The following is a 24,447-nucleotide window of genomic DNA, read 5'->3' on the forward strand; positions in this document are numbered from 1 at the left end:
CCCTAAGAGTTTAACGAAATTGTTATTCATTGAATGTGATTCTCAGAAATGACAAGTGAACAAATATAGTGCTTATTTTAAAAACTGGTTTAGCATCCACTGATTAGACTAACCTGAAAAATAGACACTCTCATGCCCCCCCTTTTTTTTACAAAGTAAATCTATTTTATCAACATTAAAAAATAAGCAATCTCTTTTAAAAGATGGCGACTGTAGTTTTCATTGAGGACCAATTTTTTTCTATTAACTAGAAAACTTTTTATAATTACCTTACCAACCAGTTGTGAGAATCAGGCAGCCTCTAGTTCACAAAAACCTGGTTGCTATTTAGTCATTGTTTAAAAACAGTAAAGCCCACTTGGGCTTCTCCCCTCTGGCATGCCTGAGCAGGAACGCCTAACTCACAAGCTATGTCTTTGGGGCTCTTCTTTTCCTTTTCCTCCTTGGCATCTCCATGGAAGGACCCTTGAACTTCTCACCTGTCTGTTTCACTTGCTGACAATCTTCCTGTGGCTCACTTCCTTCCCACTCCCCATCACAGTGGAGGTAGCACCATGGGGCTCCTGAGAACTGGTTCTGGGGCCCAAACATTCTTAACCAGGCCAGGCTATTTTGCCTGCATTGTTTAGGGCTCTTTATGTTGCAAGGAACAGAAAACCCAATCCAAACTGACAAACATTAAAGGAAATGTATTGACTTAGTAGCTGAAAAGTCCAGGGTTCTGACCAGTTTAAGTGAAGCTTGATCCGAAAGTTCCCAGTATGTTCCCAGGGCTCAGGTCTCTCCACCTCCAGCCTAGAGAGGCTGGCTTCTCTGGGGTTGTCTTCTAAGTCAGGCTCCACAGGGTTCTGGTTACCCCCCTACCACCATCACCAGTACCACCATCACCAGCATCTCCAGCATTTCTTTTCTTCTTATCAACATGATACCACACTTCCAGACCTCCTATTCTCCTATCACTCATTCAGCGGCAAGAGAGATTCCATTCTAAGGAGAGAAAGTTGCGTGTGTGTGTGTGTGTGTGTGTGTGCGCGCGCGCGCGTGTGTTTTCTTTCTTCTTTTTGGTTGCTTACACTTAGAAGAGGGAAAAATTATTCCTCAGAATGCCTACCAAAGGTCATCACTGGCCCTGATTGGTTAGTGTGCCCATCCCTGAGCCAATTACAATGGCCACTGGTGAAGTTGGGTGATATACATTGATCTTAAGGTGATCAAGCCACATGCAGGGGACTGGTAGTGGGGTTCATTCCAACTAAACCTGCATCACTTGAGAATTGGGGAAGCAGTGAGTCCACAGAGAAAATCTGAAGTGTTATTTACCTGAAAGGGTACCTAAATGCCCAGTAGCGCAGTTATTAGATGTCCTCAGTTCTACTGATTTGTTTAGAAAACAGCTTTCTATGGTATCACATGGGTCAGGCTCACAGCCAGACAAAGCACTGTGGGTACAAAGTGCCTTGATTTGTTTAAATGTCCTTTATGGTGTTAAAGTTAGCATAGTGTAATAATTTTCAACTTAAGAGTTCAACTTTTTTTTGTAAATTTGGAACTGCCTGAGAGGCAATGGTTAGAGTCAATGATGATTCTTGAAATGAAATCAAGACAAACACATCAAACAGTGTTATCTGTAATCTCTGGGAAAGGAGTTGGCTAATTAAAGAATTTTCCTGATAATAGTAATTCCTATAACATTAACAACACTTTAATTTATTTGAATATAAACTATTGCATTATTTCCTTACCCACCATCTAGATTGATAGCTGTTTTGTTTTTGATTTTAAAAAAATGATAATAGTATACTAAGAATAACAATGGATTTTTATTACATAAATTAGATGCCATGACCCTATTGTGAAGCTTTTATATCCATGTGATAGTCACAGTAAATATTTTAGAGCACACTTTAATTTTCTGAAGAACTGTCAGTACTCATATGTTTGGTTTTACTTAGTTTAAAATGTGGACCAGAAAAGCTTGCCATCAAAATATTTATTTGTGCAGTTTGGTGAGATGTTGGTACTTTTGCATCATCTCCCAAAGGCCGTCATAGAGTGAGGAATGAAACCAACCATTTGGAGGCAGTTAGTTAGTTATCCGGAACATTATAATCCACTTAGCTGACTTGAGAGGGGAAAAATTCAAATCCTATCCCCAGGAACCATGAATACTCCTCAAGACAAGCCTTCCCTGAGGAGAGTTGGCTAAGATGCTGTGATTTTTTTAAAAAATTTCAGTTTCACTATAGACCAGATGTGATAAATCATTGCATTTCTTGGAGTGGGATGACGAGGTCAGCTGAGAAGGACAAATGCATGTGGCCCAGCATGAAAGGGACACAGGCACACCAAGGACTCACTTCCTTTTAAAAATAAAACATTAGTGAACACTCAGGTAGTACTCACTATGTCCCAGGGATTGTTCTAAATAGGACATAGATGCCTAAAGACATTGAATCTTCACAGTAGCCTCTCAAAGTCGGTACCATGATTGTGGTCCTCATTCCCCATCTGAGGAAACAGACACAGTAATAGTGATTGAATAACTAGCCCAACATCGCAAAGAACGGACTGGCTTCAGAGTCTGTGCCCTTGACTAGCATATCATTCTTGTGTCTCACAGCATAGGATGGTCAGTACACTGAGTTTACAGTGCATCATTTGAAGAGTTTGGGGGGGGATTTGTACATGTAATGAAAATTACAGGATGTTCATGACTTCATGGTTTGGTTACATAATTTGGTTGAGGAGCAGGAGTAATGTGATGGGAGAATGGAGATCTTCGAATTCTCCATGAAATATAATGGAAGTACATCGTCTCCTGATTTCTAAGTGATTTCAACTGCCTGCTATTTGAGATCCCAGGGCGGCTCGCAGTTGGATTCTGCGAGAGCCTAACAACCATTCCAAAAGGAAATAAGTAGGGGTATAGATCAAGCTAATTTAGTGTGACATTAAATAAATACTTACATCCTTTCTATTGTAGTGCTTACGGCCAATTGTTACATAAGGTGTTATTTTTAATAGACGGGTGAAATTCACCATTGGTAACGGTTTACATTCGCATCCAAAAAGAAACCACTAGAGATGGTTTGCACGATTAAAAACTCCTGAAACGAAGTCATGCTGGGGAAAAGCAGCCTCCCCCACTGGTTGTAAAGAGAGAGCAATAATGAATGTGGACCAGATCAGCGCAAGCTGAAGTCTCATATGTGACTTTTTAATTGGCAGAATAAGTGAAAGCATCTGAGTCGTGTGAGAACTGGAAAAGCAGAAAGAGGGGTGGATCCAGGGCTGCCTGTTTTTCTCGGTCACACTGCCAATCTGAACCCTCGGGGTGACTCACCTCCATGGAAGCCAATAGCCTTTCCTTATGCGGATTAGTAACAACCAAGCACCCGGGACCATGGCCCACATCTACCCGGCCATGTCCACCCAAGAAAAAGGAAGGGTGACCCCTTGCAGCTCCTAAGTATTCTTTGATTAAAAAGAGAGGAAGGTCACCAAATTTAACTCTGGGCATTTAAACATACCTTGGACTCTTCCTAACCAAGGAAAGGTATACATATACAAAATGTAAGTCAGTGATTGCCTATATATTTCTAGTATATAATCCCTACGTTTCTTTAAATGTTTAAATCTTTATTGTTGAGAGTATTACAGATGTCCCCCATTGACCCCCTCCATCCAGTTCTCGCCCCCCACCCCAGGCCTCCACTACATTATTGTCTGTGTTCATGGGTTATGCATATATGCATAGAAATTCTTCGGTTAATCTCTTCTCACCCCACCTCCCCGCTTCCCTCTGAGATACGTCAGTCTGTTCCACATCTCTGCATCTATTTTGTCAGTTTATTTTGTTTAGTAGATTCCACACATGAGTGAGATCATGTGATACTAGTCTTTCTCTGATTGGCTTATTTCACTTAACATAATACTCTCCAGGTCCCTCCATGCTATCTCAAAGGTAAGAGATACTTCTTTTTTTACAGCTGCATAGTATTCCATTGTGTAAATGTGCCACAGCTTTTTTATCCACTCATCTACTGATGGGCACTTGGGCTGTTTCCATATCTTAGCTATTGTGAATAGTGCTGCTATGAACATAGGGGTGCATATATTCTTTCTGATTGGTGTTTTGGGATTCTTAGGATATATTCCTAGAAGTGGGATCTCTGGGTCAAATGGAAGTTCCATTTTTAATTTTTTGAGGAAACTCTATACTGTTTTCCATAGTGGTTGTACACCAGTCTGCATTTCCAGTAGCAGTGTACTAGGGTTCCCTTTTCTCTGCTTCCTCGCCAGCCTTTATTTGTTGATTTGTGGATGGTAGCGATTCTGACAGGCATGAGGTGATATCTCATTGTCATTTTAATTTGCATCTCTCTGATAATGACTTTGAGCATCTTTTTGCATGTCTCTTGGCCTTCTGTATGTCCAATTTGAAGAAGTGTCTATTTAGGTCCTTTGCCCATGTTTTTTTAAATTGGACTGTCTTCCTTTTGTTAAGTTTTGAGTTCTTTATATACTTTGGAAGTTAATCCCTTATCAGATGTATCATTGCCAAATATGTCCTCCCATACAATGGGGTCACTTTTCATTTGCTTTTAAATCTCCCCTCTGCTCAGGGATTTCTGTTCTTGTCAAATAAAGCAAACAGTACTTCTCTCATCATACTCCCAAACCACAGGGGCATGCAGAAGTCAGTTTCCAAATTGACCCTTTTATTCCACTGGTGACACAGAGGCTCAGACTTGGCAGGGAACTCACCGGCCGCAGTCCTGAGCTCGCTCACCCGATCATGTCACATCCAAGCAGGAGTAGCAGCAACGTGGACGAGCAGGACTGCATTTGAATGCATGATGCGTTGCTGAAAATGTATTTGGAAGTCAAACGTATGAATTTCAAATAACAGACTGACTGTTATGTGTTGATCCCCAAAAGCAAAAGAAGTTTCAAAATTCCAATTCAAGATTCCTCTCTTGCCCAGACAACGTTGCTCATAACAAGAACCTTCACAGGCCCTCTGAGCAACAAGCAGATGCTGGTGTACAAGGGGGTGCCTGCCGAGTCCCAGCACCTCCTTTGACCTGATGGCTGTCCCACCCGCCCCTGGGCAGGCGTTGGTTGGACAGGGAGATGACTAAGTACAGGAATAATGTATATTGTGTCCTGTGCCTCCCAGACTGAGGTTGCAGCAGAGTGCGTGCTCCGTTATGAGGCTCCTCAACTGGCTGCGGCCACAGGAAGTAATCAGAAAACGCTCCTGCCCCTGGCTGAAGCCACTTTCACCTGCAGGTGGGCCGGCAAGTAGAACCATATGACCATGTCAGCTGCCTGGAGATTCACAAAAGCTTGAATTCTGCATCTGAAAGGCAGTTTGTTGTCAGCGTGGATTGAGTGAAAGGGGAGGTGGTATATACTCTGAGGTGTGGAGGTCAAGGGGAACCTCAGGTGAGTATAGCTGCATCCTCTCCTAGAACCTTAGTGCCCTGGTCATTGAATGGTTCCATCATTCAGGCTTGGTATTTAGTCCCTTTTGGCTGCTATAACAAAACACCATAGACGGGGTGGCTTAGAAACAACAGAAATTTATTCTTCTAAGTTCTGGAGACAGGAATGTCCAAGGTCAAAGTGTCCACAGATTCTGTGTCTGGCAAGGGCCCGCCTCCTTGTTCACAGATGGCCAGCTTCTCCCTCTGCCCTCACGTGGCAGAAAGGGCCAGGGAGCTCTCTGTGAGTTTATAAGGACACTAAACCCATTCATGAGGACTCTGCCCTCATGATCTAATCGCCTCTCAAAGGACCCACCGCCTAATACCATCACACTGAGGGTTAGGTTTCAACATACGAATTTTGGGGGAACACATTCTGACCATAGCACTTGGTCTGATGGGATTGCAAAGTTAGAGGCTGACAACTTTTCTCTTGGGCTAAAACATCACTAGTTTTCGAGGGCCACAGTCAACAATAACACTAATGAGTGCCAAGCACTTGGGTCACCACAAACAGTATTATCCCTACTTCACAGTGGAACGGAGAGACACTCAGACAGGTCTGCACGCCTAACCAGTATCCTACACTGTCTCACTGCACAATTCTCTCTTCTTTAAAATCTTAGGCCCCTTTTCTATCAAGTGAAACAAATCTGGACTGATTATATGCAACATTAGGAGCTTGCCGGTTCATTTCATAAATCAGTTTTCCCTAAAAAGGGAATCATCTTTCAGCAATTGAGCCTCAACTTGTTGAGTCACTGCACCCCAGTGCTAGGCACAATTTATGCAGAGCTGAACAATGAGCTCAGTCATGGCAGCAAGTTGTACCCCAGGACTATCTGTGCTTGTGGGGAGGGGGTGTCTTCCCTGGGTTAAGTTTGCTTAAAACAGCCCATGGAACCAACCCGAGAGAAACCTCTTCTGTCTCTAACAGAAAGGCTGGCCAATCCCTTTCGCTTTCCGAGCGCTCCTAGAAGAGACATCCTAGTGTTGAAAGTGTGCCCTCCAGGAGTTTGGCCCCCGCTGGCCTGGAGGGAGGCTCTGATGGAGAAGTCTCTGAGATCGCTGGGCAGGCTTTCCTCATGCTGCCCGCTCTCTCCTTCAAGCTGCCCAGCAACCAACGGACATTCCCAAGCCACCAGGCCAATCTGCTTTTCACTCTAACCCTTGATTTGACTGGAACCTCAAAACAGGATGGGGGAAGGGATGACAAGCAGTAAGAGAGGACAAGGCCTACTTAAACTGAGGGAGCTTTGAGGGGAATGGAGATTAAATAGCCATTGGATTTCACAAAAACCCAAGTCGATGACAGAAAAGTCATCCTGGGAACAGACAGTAAAATAATTCTTCTAAAGAATGTTTAGAAAAGGCAAAATCTGGTAGTTTATTCTACAACTCTCAGTTTACCTGTACTTATTGCTGCCCAAGACCTAATTGAGAAGTTACGTGGCGAATCTTTCCCCTGATCAACACAAGCCATTTTTCCTTTTCATATTTTTAAGTGTTTCAAATACATTCTACTTTTAACTGCTATGCTAATTAAACACAGCAATTCCTAATTCTTCCATTTAAAAACGGAGAATGTTAACCAAACTGAATGAAACTATCATTTTTTTGGAGGGGGAGATCAAATTATTTACGATTTGTATAAATTGTTAGAGTATAAAGTGCAATACAGGCTAAATGCATTGAGCTCCATCTGACATAAAATTATAAAATATTAGCTGATCCATTTCAAAACAAAACAATAAAATATAGGAAGAACAATGATGAATTTTACTTTAATAAAATTAAAGTCAGGGATATAAAGACTGGATCAATTTTTCTTTAATTTTTCAAATGTCTTATTTTCCTACTGTCTTTGTTTAGTTTTAACAGGCATATTATAATATACTTGCCCTGGGAAATCATCTATGATTATAAATAAAAAGTATGCATCCATAAGTCCTTAATCACAATTTCAAATACCAAAGTGTCAATGCCAAATTTCTGATTTTAATGAAGAAAATTCTTAACATTAAATAAACATGATTTCATTTACAATGCTGATTTTTAAAAGCCATCTGAAAATGAAATGTGGCAAAATTATTGCTTCCAAAGTTAAGCTGGCACAATCTATACAAGAAAGAATTAAAACAAAAGCAAACTGTATCAAAGGAATTACATAATCAACTTTTATCCCTTTTTTTCGACATTTTATACACATTTACAAAGCTATGTATCATCTTGTACTCTTTATCTTAAAGGGGATGTCCTGCTACCTTGGTCCTTAAATTCTATACATGTTAAGATATTAGTGTGTTTAACTACAGGAATGATTTAAATTTCGCATGTTAAGCAGTATAATAAATGCTTGGCAAATCTTCTACTATGAAGTTCTGTAAGTATATTACTTTGCCATACAATACAAAAAAATTCACAATGGAAAACCATGAGTATTTTCACTGTAACTTTTTAAAAATGCAACATTTCACAATCTCTGGAACTGTAAAATACCTATTTTTTTAAATTTTATAGAATTGAGGGAAGTCTTTTAAATGTCAGAATATACATGCCAAATATGATTTAGCATATAAGCACCAAAATCTGAAAAGTTTACAAAAATTGTTGAACTTGTAAGATGCATTTATTCATGAATTACACTGAGGGAAGAAACAGTACCCCAAACCTCATTAGTATTTAAGAAATAGTTGAACAGCTTCCAACTTGGTTAACAGCAAAATAAAAAATATTGCTTTTAGTTTTTTTACACAGGTCATCTGAAATTTAGATTCAAATTTAAGTGCTGTCTTTTATTGTGAATGGCAGTTTAAGCATTAACTTTATGTCCCAGTTTAAGATACTTCATACACAATTAGTATTTAATAACCTAAACAAAATAAAAAACTTGAGTCAATTAGTGAACATCTGAAGTTAACATAAAAGTTAGATCTCTATATTTTTATCTAGAATTGGGTGTAATTTTGCATCAAATAACATTATTTTGTAAATGTTATCAGTCCATTCAGTAATTAGGTCTTTTCTAAATATGTTGCTATATATCTGGCAAAAACTGTTATTATGAAGTTAAATGAAGTAAACACAAAATTAATTTCTTGATTTACAAATCAATATTATCGTGATATTAAAGCATGCCTCTTCCCAAAACACCTTGTCAACGCCGATAACAAGGAAGGAAAAACAGATGCCAGTACCACTCTCACCGCACTGACATGCTGTCCTGAATGACCCAATTAGGTTGGGGAAGGGGTGTGGCCTGGATCCCCAATTCCGTGGAGTTGCCACCTCCACCCTCACTCTAAATAGCTTATACAAAATCAAGTTATTCACATCGCTAACACAAAATCCAGCAAGCTAGTCCTGAAAGCCATCTACATTTATATATTTATATGTTACTGTGTACATTAAAAAAAGAATTTTATTGTGCTTTTCACATACCTAAGTTTTTCTATCATTTTATTTCTAGGTTTCTTGGGAAGGGAAGAGAAAGACTAAGAAAAAAGGTACATCAAGAAAGTCAGACTTTAAAGTAACACTACACACACAACTAGCGAGATAGAATTTAAAAGATACTATTATCAAAAAGCAGTATACATATATATAAAAGAAAACAAAGTCTCCTCCCATAAATCCATATTATTCCATGATAGATTTTCACAGCAACCAGTATATATATCAATATATTTTTCAATCAGTTCAGTTATCGAGAGAGTATGCTTTTAGAATTGAAAGATGTCATTTCCATAGCAGCTAGACGTTGTACTATTAGAGAAATGTGCTTAGAAATGGTACAGTGATTTGCTCATTCTGATGACTATTTACAGATATCTATTTACGTTAGCAATAAATAATCATGGTATCAAAAGAGAATGCTCGTGCACACCCCGAGATGGCTGCATGCTCTGAAAACATGTACATGCAGCTTCTCTGCTGTGGTCCTCTCAGTGCCAGTGCCAGCGCGTGCCCTTGAATCTTCTCCCCATCAGTCTTGCTTCTGGGGGATGCATCCTTCCATTTCTACCACCTCCGGCCAGCCTTCATACTTGTTCGTGTCCTTATTGTTCTTTATGTGCTGTTGGAACACAATCATAGTAGTTTTAAAAACCTCTGTTGATTGTTTATCTGCCATAACAGTTTAGTGTATTCATTTCACTAACACTATGTCAACAAGGAGCTCATATAAATTACTGTTCAAGCCCCAGCCAGGTGGCTCTGTTGGTTGGAACACTGTCCCATACACCAAAAAGGTTCTCGCTCAGGGCATAGACCTAGATTGCAGGTTCGATCCCCAGTGAGGGCGTGTATGGCAACAGTTCGGTGTTTCTGTCTCACATCAATGTTTCTCCCTCTCTATTTCTCTCCCCCCTTTTCCTCGCTCTCTAAAATCAATAAAACATATCCTAGGCTAAGGATTAAAAAAATTATTGTTCAAGATATTAAATGGGGCGTGGCATGCAGTGGCAGACCTTCAAATAACCCACTGAAATACTAAACATCGCAGATTTCTGTAAAGGATCACTTGTTAGCCAAAAGGTAAAGTTCACATTCTACTAACTTCTAAAGTATTTTCAAACTTAATTGATTTTGTCAAAAGCTCAATTAAAATCTTTAATAACCAATGCTTCCTAAAAGGCTTCAGGCACAAGTAATCATATGCCAATGCATTGCCATGTAGGAAAAAAATTCCCAAGAACTTACAAAAAAATATGTGAACATATTAAATGGCTGCTTTATCTAAGTTTCAAATAACTGGGATTAAAATATTTACCATACAATTTCACATAATTCGGTTTTGTCTATTAATGATTAAAGTCTAAGACACTAACCTGTTCAAAAGGACTTTTTGTTTTAATGCCTTTGCCACCACAGAAGACCCAGTTGTCTCTAAAGCCCAGATTGGTAATAGATGTGCTACCCAACTCCGCAATGAGCCGCCGCGCCTCATCGTTGAGTCTTAGGAGGAGAAAAAGAATAATACGATAAACATATTGCACTCAAGTTAGCTTAGTGATCCCAACTCACCTAGGATATCTAACATATAACATGAGATAAAATGAGAAAATGGCAGCTTAAATAAGACAACGTAAAAATTTTCTTTGAGTAACAGACATATTTGAAGCTTTTTTTTACTTAAGTATACTATACAACATTATATAGCTATATGTGTTTCAGGTATACAATATAGTGAATTGACATTTTCATACCTTATACATGATCACCCCATTAATTCCTACTATTTGAATTCTTTAGTGACAAAAGACATGAGATCTAGCAATTATATTTTAAGCTTATTTTATTAAGAAGTACCATTTAGATGTCTTTATTTCACAGCAATAATTAACTCTCATCAGTTAGTAGATGCCTATCTAGGCTAACCCAGGGTCTTAAAAAACCACTAACTTTATAAAATTAAACATCACTTTGAATCTCCAGTAAAATCTTTGCAAATTGCAGAACTGAATAAAGGTAAATGCTCATAAAAATCTAGATGTTTCTAATTTTACATCTTATTTAAAATAAAGTGAACTTTGAGAACAGGGACATAAGTGATACTCCAGTGATAACTGCCATGTGGTTATTTAATGAAAGTGAAAATAGTAACCACACGGCAGCTAAGTACCTCCCCGGAGGAAGGCCAGTGGCAAAAGCCAACTGCTAGAGAATAGATAACTGAAAGATGCCATTAAGGAATTTTGTGTAGGTTATTACCCTAATGTTGAGTGAGTCTTAATCTTCTCAAAATAGCAAAGGAAGTCAGTAGCTACATGCTAACTGTAGAGCTAAAAAAGAAGATAACTAAGGGCTGCCCGTGCAGTTGTTTTATTTACCCAGAAGATTGCACTACGGGCAATCGGAGAGTTCTATTCTGTTATAAATCTAAGGCAAGGCTGCCTGCAGCGGGTGGCTCTGTTGGTTGGAGCGTTCTCCTTACACCGAAAGACTAGTCGGGAGCATACAGGAGGTAACCGATGGATGTTTCTCTCTCTCTCTCTCTCTCTCTCTCTCTTCCCCCCCCCCCCCTCTAAAAATCAGTGGAAACATATACTCAGGTGAGGCTTAAATAAAAAAATCTGCAAGGCAAGGGTTCTTTTTTTGTTGTTTTATTTTTTTGCAAATCGCTGGAGGACCATTAACCTCACATAGCATGAGGGTCAGTAAGGAAGGTACTTGGTTGTCTCAGAGTTCCTTGAAATGTCTCATACTAACATCAGTTAGCACTTTAGGGTATTAAGGAGAAAACACTGGGTCCAATAGTTCTCATTTAATTAACTTGAAGATAAGCAGGGTAACCTTTTTTTGAAGAGGAGCTTTAGTCCTGGCCAGTATAGCTCAGATGGTTAGAGCGTCCTCCCAATATGCTAAGGTCGCAGGTTCAACACCCAGTCAAGGCACATACAAGAAGAAACCACCAATGAATGCATAAGAAGGTGGAACAACAAATCAATGTTTCTCTCTCCCCCCCCAACTCTAAAATCAGTTAAAAAAAAAAAAAAAAGATAAAAAATTTGATGTTTTTCTCTCTCACTCCCTCCCCCCACCAAATCAATAAATTAAAAACAAAAAATAAATTTTAAAATGTTTCATAAGACAGGAACTACATATATTATTAGACTTCCACAGTTTAGGCAAAGCACGCCAGGGGGTTGCGGCTATTTAACCACAGCCTGGCCCTGCTGTCCTCCTGAGGAAGTTCATCAGAATCAGTGACAAAATCAGTTGTTGTCCCGGAATATTGAGCCTTTCAGACTCTAATCTATATAAAGTGATGCATCTGTAACCGAGTGAAATCAAAATAAATGAAATGGCTGTGCCAAAGAACCAGGGAGTCCCGGCCTTCCCATAGGACCGGTGTAGGTGCGCCTGGCTTGCTCCCCAAAGTCTGTCTGTAGCGTGTTTCCTGTGCCCATCCGGACTGACAAGTGAGCTATCATTTATTTGTCAGCTGACTTGGTAAGAAACTTTTGATTTAGAGGGACACTCCCTGGAAGTACTGCCTGAACCGTTTTCTTATTTTCAAACAGTGCTAGCATGTCTTAGATCTGGGAACACTGTCCAATTCCATTTGTTAATCCAATGCTTCTACCATCCACCTACTCTCTTAGAACATTTTACTTGCAACATCAGCACTAAGAGGTGAGCTCTGCGGCCGTAACAGGAACAAACAGTACTGGATGCAGAGGCGGGGCAGCAGGCTCACTGCGAGGCCTCAGTTCCATCTCAGAGAATGTCAGACGGGCGCCTCACAGGAATGTTAATTCACAGATGATGAGGGATTGCTATGCACACACAAACTGCCTGCAAAGTCAGTGATTGTCCAAATGCAGGCCTGGCCCCCTGCAAAAAGTATATGAAATCTTTCTTAGCTAAGAATTTTATATCAGCTAAGAAATACACTGAAGGGCAGCCATTGGTATTTCCAGAAGTGATCATTTTGATCTGTAGAAATAAACTAAGCCAATTTAGCCAGAGATCTAGAAGCAGCTTGAAATTAAGCTTTACATGTTGACTGGGCTCTCTCTCTCCTTGCTTTCCCCCTGAGGGCACCCCTGGGCCCTATGCAGAAAGGGGTTAAAAGAACAGGCCTGAGTTGGCAAGACAGGAGCTGGCAACTGGAAACCTGAATTTTGCCAGGGCTCCCACCATTCCCAGAATCGATGCGAATGGTTTGCAGTGCTTAAACTGTAAAGAAAAAAAAAAATGCAGTGTACGATTAACACCCACTTTCTCTCCGGAAGTCTGGGATTTTGGGGTGCCTACATGACCAGCTCCCAACAAGAATCCTGGGCATGGAGTCTCCATCAAGCTTCCCCAGTGGACAGAATTTCAAGGTTATTATACTTTGTTCCCAGAGGAATTAGGCATGTCCTGTGTGCCTCCCCGGGGAGAGGGCTCTCGGAAACATGTGCCCGGTTCCCTGCAGACTCTGTGCCACGCACCACCCTGTGCTGACTCAGCTTGGTGTCCTTTTGCTGTAACAAACTGCAGCCACAGGTGCGGTCTCTACGCTGGGCCCTGTCAGTCCTCCTAACCAATCAGCAAACTGGGGGTTGTCCTTGGCATCGTTGCCACAGGCCCTATCCACGTCTATCAGCTAGTTTTATAACAAGGTAATTCTCTTAATAACTTCTAAAGTTTTCCGATCTGCCCATGTAGCGAGTGGGGGATTTTATTATTCTTTTTTAAATATTTTCTACTTAACTAGATAAAAGAGAATTTCGTACTTCAAAAAGCATTTTATGTCCTAACCGGTTTGGCTCAGTGGATAGAGCGTCGGCCTTTGGACCAAAGGGTCCCTCCCGGGTTCGATTCCAGTCAAGGGCACGTGCCTTGGTTGCAGGCTCCTACCGGGGCCCTGGTCGGGGTGTGTGCAGGAGGCAACCAATCGATGTGTTTCTCTCACATTGATGTTTCTCTCTGTCTTTCCCTCTCTCTTCCATTCTCTCTAAAAAAAAAGATCAATGGAAAAATATCCTCAGGTGAGGATTAACAAAAAAAAAAAGTTTATAACCATGCAACATAGCCAATATCTTAAGCACTAGATGAATATACATGGGTGTCGAAACGTCCCATTTTTTAAAAGGCAGAGTAACTAGTATAACGCTACACAGCATGGAACTCAGAAGAGCTTTTCATTCTATACTGGAGCACCATGAGTCTGTTCCATGTATTTTAATCTTTGCCTATGGTCTTAACTAGCTCAGTTGTTAAAATTTTTATATGAAATAAATTATTTTAGTTAAGAATTTTCTTTGAAAGGAACAGAACATTCTCCTTTAATAAACTGTACGGTGGACACACAGGTGTTCTAGGAAAGATTCTCAAGTTGCACAGCGGAGCAGAAAGAGAGGCCGGGAAGCGGGGAGGGGCGTGGGCTCCACCTGGTCTCTGCCTGCAGGGAAAGGCAGACACCCACGTCCCCCAGTCACGCCATCTAGCCACGCCAGCGCCCTTCGCGAGCGGTACAGAAAGCAAGGAGAACTGATATTCTGGGCTCAATCAGACTAGTGGGAAAGGACCATCGGGAAGCAGAAGTGTCAGGAAGTAGGAAGAAAATGACCATGTTACCTCAGGAGAATGAAGGCTAAGAAACTCTAGGCATAAGAGACCATGTCACCAAGACTTTAAAGAGAGCATATTATAAGAGGTTCAGATTAGAAACTCTTATAAGAGACTATGACTCTTTAAAAACAAACAAAAACTCCAATAAATTTCACTCTGTAATTTGCTATTAATCTCAGAAAAAAGAGAGGATAGTTTCTAAATTAGTGGTACAATTTCGTGTTCTGTGATGGGCTCAAACTTAAAAAAAAGTGCAAAAACAGAGGGTAAATCCCATTGCTAATGACAACTTTATGGCTCCTACCAGGAAGAACTATAGTGCTTGGGATGCACGGAGACTCATAAAACTCTCAGAGCCACAGAAAGAACTCCTGCTTCTAAGTGTGAATAATGACGTGACCCACCATTTCACAAGAATGATATATTGAGATCAAAGCATGATTGTCTTTTCCAAGGAGGCAAATGCTCTGTGATGGACATGAAAAGGGGACAGGGGCTCCAGATTGCCCACATAAATGCTTTAAAGTAAATTTAAATCTCTAGGCCCACCCACACCACACACTTAATTCTAAAGGAACTTGTTAATGCAATCTTCCATGCAGCGTCAGTTACTTTAGAAGCATCGTGGAAAATAGAGTTGCTGAGACATTGAAAGTGCAATATTCCAATTTTTAAAAAAGGCAAGAATTTTAAAACAGTGGTCCAATAAGACCAATTCCAATTCGTAGCAAAACTCTTAAAAGGATTGTAAGATCATGTAAGCGTTAAAAAACAGAAGAGAAGGGGTCGTGGGAAGGAAGTGTTACTGTCGTAACCAGCTGGCTAACAGCAATGATAGGGAAGGAGCAAAGGGGAGGCCAGACATGGTAAGCATGGTCACCTGGGCAGCTTCACCAGGAGCTGCAACCTCACACTCCCAGGAACCACAGGCCGTTCCCCGCAGGCCACTAGGGGGAGGGAAACGGACACACGCACAGTGACGTCGGATGACAGATGACATGCTTGACTGTCAGTCTCACCTGGGAACAAAGATACTTGCCAGAGGGGTGGAGCCACTGCAGGCGCTCGAAACCCTGCAGGGCTCACTGGAGAAGCTCCTAGCTAAAATTCCCAAGGAATTCTCTCTTCCGTTCCCCTTGCTTCACTCCTGCTTCCTTGCACTCGCTTGTTCTGTGACCTGCTAGCCCGCCATGTGGCCCGAGAACCTGCATGGCTCAGGGCCGTGTGGAACCCCACATGCAATGGTCTGAAGCTGGGAGCACAAGCTAACCCAGCCAGATGCTGGCCTGGACTGGACCTTAATATGGAGCAGAAACTCTGGGCAGTGGATTTGATTCTGGTGCTGAAGACAAAATGGGACTTTTTCCATGGCAGGATGGAGGGAGATGGAGCCTGGGGTGTTGGCGGGGAGAGGGGAGGTGGAGGACTCCCTTAATGTTACTTCATCAATAAAGCGTTTCACGATACCTCATGGTCCCATGGAGGCCTTGGGAAATTCTTGTCCCTGTGACACTCCAAAAATCCCACTTCCACCAGCAACAGGGGGGCACGCAGGGAACACCCCACCCATAACAGAGGGAGGAATAAATAGCCAAGTCACAGCGATCTCAGCTACTGCAGCTTTTGAAGAGGTTTCGGGCAGTAGAACAGGGCATTGCAGTCAGCACAGTTCAGTGAATTTCAAGGGGGCACCTGGTAAGTCTCAGAAAACAGCTGATTTCCACTGAGAGAGCAGTGCCAGTTTATGGATGTTTCTAAGTGAAGTAGTTCACTGACATTGTGCCTTTTGCCTAATTCAACTAAAGATGTGTTGAAAATGTATAGAGTTCAAAGGTTAAATAAAACTGGCATATTCAACCACTGCCATTTTCCTGGATAGAATTAAATAGAATATAACAGGCTATTCTTATTAAAAAAGAAAAAAAGGAACTTGTTACTTGCTTTTGCTGAGAGATGAGGATCTTACATGAATAATTTGAGATTTTCAAGTTAAGATTAAAACAGCAGCTGGATGATATGGCTATTAGGGCCCCTTGGCAGCTCGAAAAGCAGTTTCTGCACTTGATTAATGGACACACCCCTCGCAGGAGGCCCCTGGGTAAACATTTTTATCAGTGACTTCGATTTAGACATAAGAACCCCTTTGGAGAGGATGCAAAGCCTGGATCACGGAAACCTCATAGGACAAATGTCAGAATCAAAGCCAACTGGGCCCAAATGAGCAAAGTTAAACTTAACGAGGATACACGAATATAAAGTCCTGCATTTAGATGAAATAAAATCAAGTTCTGACGGGAAAGACCTGACATGGCAGTGGTTAAAACACAAAAGTCTAAGATGAAATGAAAAGATCTGAGAATTTAACTTGACCAAAACTCATGAGCCAAAAATGTGATGCGAGTGTTTAAAGAAAACTAATAGGAGTCTGCATGAATATTCAAAGAAATGCGATCTCCGCAGCATGGCAAGCTAGCATCTGCACTGCAGCCTGGACGGGCCAGACCACATCCGGAATGCACCGCTCCATCTGGGCACTCAGTTTAAGACAATCAACCAGAGAAGGCCCCAGAAAGGCAGCCAGGAGGGGAAAAGGACCTAGAAGCTCAACATGATAAAAGGTTAAAGAGCCTTCCTACTGAGCCTAGAAAAAGGAAAACTAGGAGAAATGCCGTTGAGCTTCAAATACTTGAAGTAGCAAATGATTCGGGGGAACATATTTATTGTTTTGTTGTTCCACTTATTCAAGCAAAGGACCATCAGGCAGAATTTAGAGGGAAGCAACGCTGAGAACATAACATTTACTCAAGAACAGTTTTCATGTTTTATTTCAAATAGAGGAATGACGAGGGTACTGATGCCCTGAGGAGTGAGTTCAGCAGAGGAATTCACTGAGAAGCTCCAAGGGAACCTGGCCTTAAAGAACCCTGACTTCAAATACGCCATCAAGTTAGGCATGATGCTAACCTGCCATGGTGTTCTCTCCAAAAGGAGACGTACGACAACCACATTTAACTTGCTCGCTCAAACGTTTATTCCTTATCAGACACACAAAAAACAACTTGTTTTACAGGGGAATGAGGTAGAAATTCGGCATCATTTGAGAACTGAGTTCCCTAAAGTGTAAGTTTTCTTGGAAAACTTGGCGTGTGTGTTTTTTACTGTTTTGTTTTTCTGAAATGTGTTTCCTGGTTAAAATCAAGTAACACTGGGATAAACATCCCAGTTATCAGTAAAGAGGTTTCTGTAGGGCAGCACTTCAGAGCCCTTTATTGTAGACCGATAAAAAGTACACAATACCAGGTGTGATCCCCAAACTTATTGGATCATTATCAGTTTAAAGGACTGGGGTTCCACGGAATACACCTTGGGAAGTGCTGTGATGGGGACCAGTCCGTTATTCTGCTGAAGCTCAGAGCACAGCCCGGAGCTCATTACGTATGATAGCCCCTGGGATCCAAAGAAACCACTGTAGAGAAGTTTCCCTAATCAGCACACATACCAACTCCCTATCCTGGAGAGAGCAGCACAGCCACTTTATCTTCTGGACTCTTGAGGATAAGCAGAACAGACCATCCCTTAGGAGGTGAAACCCAGCAGCCTTACGTAAGGAAAAGCCATAGCACAAAAGAGCTTCTCATCCCACATAAGACAGGGTATACCACAACTCATGACTCACTTCAAACGTTCAGACATCTGCCAAGATAAGTGGTTACATCGTGTTATATTTATGATGTAGACGGCCCTTTGTAAGGATTGTTTGTCCATTTCCATATAAAGAACATGATGCTTATAATTTATTTCCCCAGTGTTTGAAAGAGGGAAATACTCTATATGTAAATTCACGTGCCCCAAACTGAAAACACATACAACTTGAATTCACTAAATGCACAGAAGTTGACCAAATGCAAAGATGTCATACTTTCACCCACAGGTTGAACCCTGGCCTGAGGCTGCTTTCGGTGCATTTGATGAATGACCACCAATAAAGAGCGGCTACAGAGTAAACAGCACCTGGCCTCCTCTTAGGCACGGCTACAGGTATTATTATCAGGAGGGGAACAGGGCTGATGTTCATCGGGTGTAATAATGAACAACTGGTGAAAAGGAGTGGACATGTACGTCTATTCAGAAAAGTAAGACTTAAAAAAAAACTGTGGATGAATCATGAAAATTCTATCAAAGAATGTTGATAAAAGGGAAAACTTAAAGTTGTTAAAAAATAACATAAAAGAGAACAAACTTTATGTATAATGTGATTCTTCTTTCACAATACCATATGCATAATGAATACACAGAAAGATAGAAGGAAACAACTTTAAAAAAAGGTTAATAGTATTTATCTGGAACTCTATTCTAATCTAGAAATTTTTTCAATAAAAATGTATTACTATAAAATATAGCTGAAAAAATTGTTCAGCTTTTGAAGTTTACATACTTGGTTGCTCCATCATCATACGTTCCCATTAAGACGATTGTTCCATCTTGTATGGACTTCAGAAACTCAATAAATGGGGCCACATCTGAAGAAAAAGAAAAGATTGAAGGGTTTTTTCAATGACCGAGTAACCATTATGATAATCTGTAAAGTTAATAACAAAATATTAAATTTGTAAATTAATAAGTTCTAATGTAAAGTAACCAAAAGAAAGATAAATCTTACAAACATGTTAAAGAATTAAGTTTGTTCCTAAACTTAACATTAAGTTTGTTCCACCATCAACTTAAAATGTCCAATCCTGATTCCTCCTAAATGTCTTTGCACAGATATTCCAGGGGCTAAATGAAAAAACCACTGTAAGGTTATTACTTATGATTTGAAGTAAGAAAGTCAGGGAGCATGAGAAAGGCTCATGAACTCCCTCCATCTATGTAAATGTGTTTGTCTGGCTACTTTTCTAAAAAGAGGATACACACGTTTTATTCAATTCACAAAAGGGTCTGTAACTTCAAAATATTATACAAATGTTTATACACACACACACACACACACACACACACACACACACCGATTTAAGGGATCTTCTGAGCATATCTACTTAGCATAAACTAATGGGAAGAATATAGGCTGGGTTACTTTAAATTTACTCAGTTTCTTTCCATAGCAAAGACTCCTAAGGTTTTCTCTAGCTGATTGCATTTTATAATAGCAGTCTTGATTCCGAAAATATGTAGAGCAGCTAACAAATCATTTCTACTTAAATGCAAAAATGGCAGCAAGCTGCAACTATTTCTTAACTAGAGGCGTATTTTCAGCAGTGATGAATCTACCTGTGATGACAGACCGGAGCTTCCGGTCACATTTTGCTAGCGTGTTCCTATGTAATAATTCATGATAAGAACAATGATGCTTTAGAATCTAACATGGACGGTAGCGTTTTAGGTTTACACAGTCTTCACAGCTATGAAAAGTTCTCCTAATCTCATTTAAAAACAAATAATATGTGGCCTCTTGTTAAAGCTAAAGAAATATTAGGAAAGCTGAACTGCCTAAAAACTCTGCTGGCTTCCTGGCCATATGTTAGGGGATAGATGGGGGGGTGCAGAAGAGCGGCCTCGAGCTGGTAAATTTCCCACACCAACAGCTTAGAGAAGCCGCAAAAGATAAGGCAGTGGGGTCTTGCTTCAAAGCTGAGGAAGAAATCTCTTCTTTGGGGGCAGGGGAGCACCCTGCACCACGATGCCAGCTCCTTGTCTCTGCGTGCTGGTGAGCGACTGCCACCTGCTCTTCAAGGGACTTCCTAATACAAAAGGTGTCTGGCCTGTGAACTAAAAAGAAAATTCTATTCCCTCTCTCAGATACCTATCTACTTTAATAATAATCCTGGTTACGGTTTATTTTTGAGACAAAAAATCATATGTAAAGAAAATCAATTCAGTCAGTTCAAAATGCTTTGTTATGGCCATCTTCAAATTACTTACTCTTTTTTTTTTTTTAATAATTACTGTTTGTCTGGTTTTATCTGAACTGGCACTCAGCGAGCTACTTTTAAAAAAATATATTTTACTGATTTTTTTACAGAGAGGAAGGGAGAGAGATAGAGAGTTAGAAACATCAATGAGAGAGAAACATCCATCAGCTGCCTCCTGCACACCCCCTACTGGGGATGTGCCCACAACCAAGGTACATGCCCTTGACCAGAATCGAACCTGGGACCCTTCAGTCCGCAAGCCGATGCTCTATCCACTGAGCCAAACCGGTCAGGACTACTTACTCTTTTTTACAATTTCAGACAGAAACGTAAAGGAGCCCAAAGCTTTGAATGAGCTGTCCTGCAGAAATAGAACTCAGATGCTTTAAATCTCTATTTATGTGATTTTTCTTAACTACACACCACAAACAATTTTTTATATTAAAAAAGAAAGCCACAAAACAATTTACAATATGACTGATAACTGGATATTTAGTGAAAAGAAAGCGAAACAAAATGAACACAAAAATGGTGCCATTATGGCCCTGGCCAGTTCAGTTGGTTGGAGCACCATCCTGTGCGCCAAAGGGTTGTGGGTTGGATTCCTGGTCAGGGCACATACCAAGGTTGCGGCTTGATCCCCAGTTGAGTCATGTATGGGAACCAATCAATGTTCCTCTCTCACATCAGTTTCCCTCTCCCTCCCTCCCTTCCTCTAAAAACCAGTGGAAACACATCTTCGGGTGAGAATTTTTTTAAATGGTGCCATTATGCTCTCATTAATGGGCTACATTATATTGAGGCGATTAAGAAGGCAGCGCTAGCCCTGGCCAGTGTTGCTTAATGGTTAGAGGGTTGGCCCGCACACTGAAGGGTCTTGGGCTTGATTCCCAGTCAAGGGCACATACCTAGGTTGAGGGTTTGATCCCCTGCCCCATTTGGGGTGTGTACAGGAGGCAATTGATCAATGTGTCTCTCTCACATTGATGTTTCTCTCTCCTCCTCCCTCACTCCCTTCTACTCTCTCTAAAAATCAACGTAAATGGAAAAATCTTTGCGTGAGGATTAAAAGAAAAAAGAAGGCAGTGCTAGCAACAGAACGGTTACTTGTCATTCAAACTTACCTCCTCCCCACATGTCAAAATATTTAGTGTCTAATACTTCTCCTGTTTTTCCTAAAAGAGATTGAATTCATATTAAATTATGCAACTGAAATATACTCTACTGTATAAAACACGCATTCTTAGTCAATGACTGATATAAATTATTTTGAGAAAGACTTAAAATCTGAACTATATTTCTAAAGGGTAACTTTGGATAGGACTTTCTCAATAGTCTTGTAAGTAGCAGCACACAGAAATTCACAACAGAATGCAGAGGATTCCAATTCCAAGTTAAACATCTTTTTATAAAATGTACATTTATTTCCGTTTTAAAATCTATTTTTTACTAACAATTAAATAGACAAATAGGTATGGAACCTTTTACCTAAGAAACTGAAGAAGGTAGGAACACAAAAATGTAGCTCTTGTTGTGAAGGAAGTAAAAATATTTTCCGGCACGATGGCCCGGGCAGGGTGGCTGGTTTTAATCCCCCTACACAGCTTCACGGGGCTTCTATGATGCCAGACACAGAAGACCAGCATGCAGTCGGCCTCACTTCATGGATTTATGTTTTCAGATTTGACTTTGTAAGAACACTCAATATGTTCAAGATTCAATAAACTTATTTACTCTAGTGAATTTGCCAGAAGAGTGTGGACAAATATTAGAAAATTATAATTACTTCTTACTCTTCATTCTGCCCAACCTCATCCAATATCCATCACCCTTTGTCTTTTACACTCTCTCATTCATGTCAATCTACCTTCTTCTGTTAGGATTCCAACATTTGCAGTAAGACTTCACCGGTTTAACGCTAGGTTGGGTGTGTCCTGTCACTCCCACGAGAAGCTGCACAGGCTGCCACAGAAGCTGGCTGCTTCCAAGATAGCGTGTCCCACACCCTCAAACACGAAGTGCCCACCGACAGCTGCATTTGTTCAGGGGCAGTAGGAAGGGGGTGGGGCTTTGGTGTCAAGAGTGGCACTTTCTAACCCGATCCCTTGATATTAGAACAGATTTTCTGTGGAGCATGTGAACACCCACTGAATACATCCAAAAGCTAAAGTAGTGATTCTTACCATTTACCAGGGCAACATTGATCCCTCTTCCAACATTATTCTTAACACCACTCATTAAACTGAAGGGAAAAAAGTCAAGACAAATTTGGAATTATATAGTGTACAAACATATATCAAAAAATAAAATTATGCAAAAAAAAGGGATTGGGGATATTATACATGTACAAGTGTTTAGTCATGCAGAGGAGATTAAGTCAGAGGAAACAGTCCACCTTTATAGCATTGTCCTTAAATAAGATTTCACAAATAAAAATCTACATAAACAAGTATTATAGCAAAAGGCTAGACTATTTCTTGCTCTCTGCATCAGATTATGAAATACCGTTAGAAAATCCTGACAACACGTGGACATCATGCACGTATTCCACACCATTCTTTTGCACTTTCTGCAACAAATGTGACGTGAACATAGAAGTGAGATGCTCCCCAAATCTTTCACAATCTGAGAGCAAGAAGAGTGGGGAGCACTCTTCCATGAGTGTGTCACCTAACCGTGAGCATGCTCCTAGTGATTATCAGGGTAAAGTTTCTCTATGCCCAGAAGTAAAACTGTGTGCATATAAAGACTGCATCTAACCAGTCATTTATGGTCACATCCGAGGAAACTGCACCCATGGGCATCTCACATACAAACAATGATGTCGTGACATGGAAGGCACTAGTGAAAAGTCTGCTTGTTGTCAGTTCGGTTTGTTCAATTAGGTTATTAAACTAAATCGTGGGCAATTTTAGGTTTAAAATTAAAGGTAAGAGTAATACTCCCAGTGGTGTGCTGTTCACCATTTAACAACCAGTTTGAGGTTGGGGGTGAAGAGGAATATACAATATGAACACACACACACTCACTCTCATGTGTGTAGCTATTTATACTTCTATACATACATAATAGGTGTATAAAGTTGTTGTAAATTTTACTGATATAAAGTATGTGTGGTGCATAATTTCACAAATAATAAAATCTCTAATTACTTAGTAAATTCCACATAGCCAATTGATTCTCACTGAATGTGCTAACTGATTTTCATAGATGTTCTATCTGTGGTTAACCTATGGTTGCAAATGATGAATGAGTGCAGTTCTATCCCTCAAAACTCAGCAGCAAAAAAAAAAAAAACCCAAACAAAATGGAAAACAGACATGAATAGATATTTAACTGAAGAGGATATTCAGATGGCAAAAAAAAAAAAAAAACACAAAAAAACACAAAAAACCCCACAAAAGATGTTCAACATTATTAGCCATAAGGAATAGAAAATTAATTGAGATGTCACACGACATACCCATTAGGACAGCTAAAATAAAATTCAAAAGTGACACACCAAATGCTGGCAAAATACAAAGAAATTGTGTCTCTCATATGTGCTGGTGGGAATGTAAAATGGTGCATTCACTCTGGAAATTATTTGAGAAGGTAAGTTTCAAAATGCATTTGCTCTGTTCCTTTCAGAAATGTATAAGTAAAATCTATTATGAATATTAATAGGCAACAGTTGTGATTAACTTGTTACGTTAGTAACTGTCAGTGTCTTCTCCAAGCAGAGATCATCTCAGAGTATGGTGCTGTGTCTGTCAGAGCTAAGAAGTAAAGGCAACAGGGAAGCGCTATGACAAGAGCTTCCCACAAGAGGGCAGCAGCTCACCAATTTTTGAAAACTAATTCACTCAGGAAACCTACAACTGAAGATTTTAAATGAATGTTAGTCCTCACTCGTATTAACCCAAGTTGAAATTTTCTTTTATCCTCCATGAATATGAAGGTTCCCCACTCCCCTACCACTCCATATCTCTAAGCAAAAGTAA

General features: G+C 40.3%; 1 protein-coding gene across 2 annotated transcripts in view; it reads right to left on the reverse strand.

Moving 5' to 3' along the window:
- Positions 1–7,470: 7,470 nt before the first annotated feature.
- The window catches only part of FAM3C (FAM3 metabolism regulating signaling molecule C), a 57,217-nt gene continuing 40,240 nt past the window's right edge, over positions 7,471–24,447 (reverse strand). For both annotated transcript variants that reach the window (XM_070423796.1, XM_070423797.1), the window contains exons 6-10: positions 22,648–22,706; positions 21,589–21,639; positions 18,991–19,075; positions 10,322–10,448; positions 7,471–9,567 (exon numbers count right to left, since the gene is read on the reverse strand). In XM_070423796.1, the coding sequence (XP_070279897.1) occupies positions 9,478–9,567; positions 10,322–10,448; positions 18,991–19,075; positions 21,589–21,639; positions 22,648–22,706 (412 nt within the window). In that variant the 3' untranslated portion in view covers positions 7,471–9,477. The remainder of the gene's footprint in view (positions 9,568–10,321; positions 10,449–18,990; positions 19,076–21,588; positions 21,640–22,647; positions 22,707–24,447) is intronic.

Source organism: Myotis yumanensis, unplaced genomic scaffold (genome assembly GCF_028538775.1).
Source record: "Myotis yumanensis isolate MYYU_CA2020_CCGP unplaced genomic scaffold, mMyoYum1.0.hap1 SCAF_9, whole genome shotgun sequence".
Classification (NCBI taxonomy): domain Eukaryota; kingdom Metazoa; phylum Chordata; class Mammalia; order Chiroptera; family Vespertilionidae; genus Myotis; species Myotis yumanensis.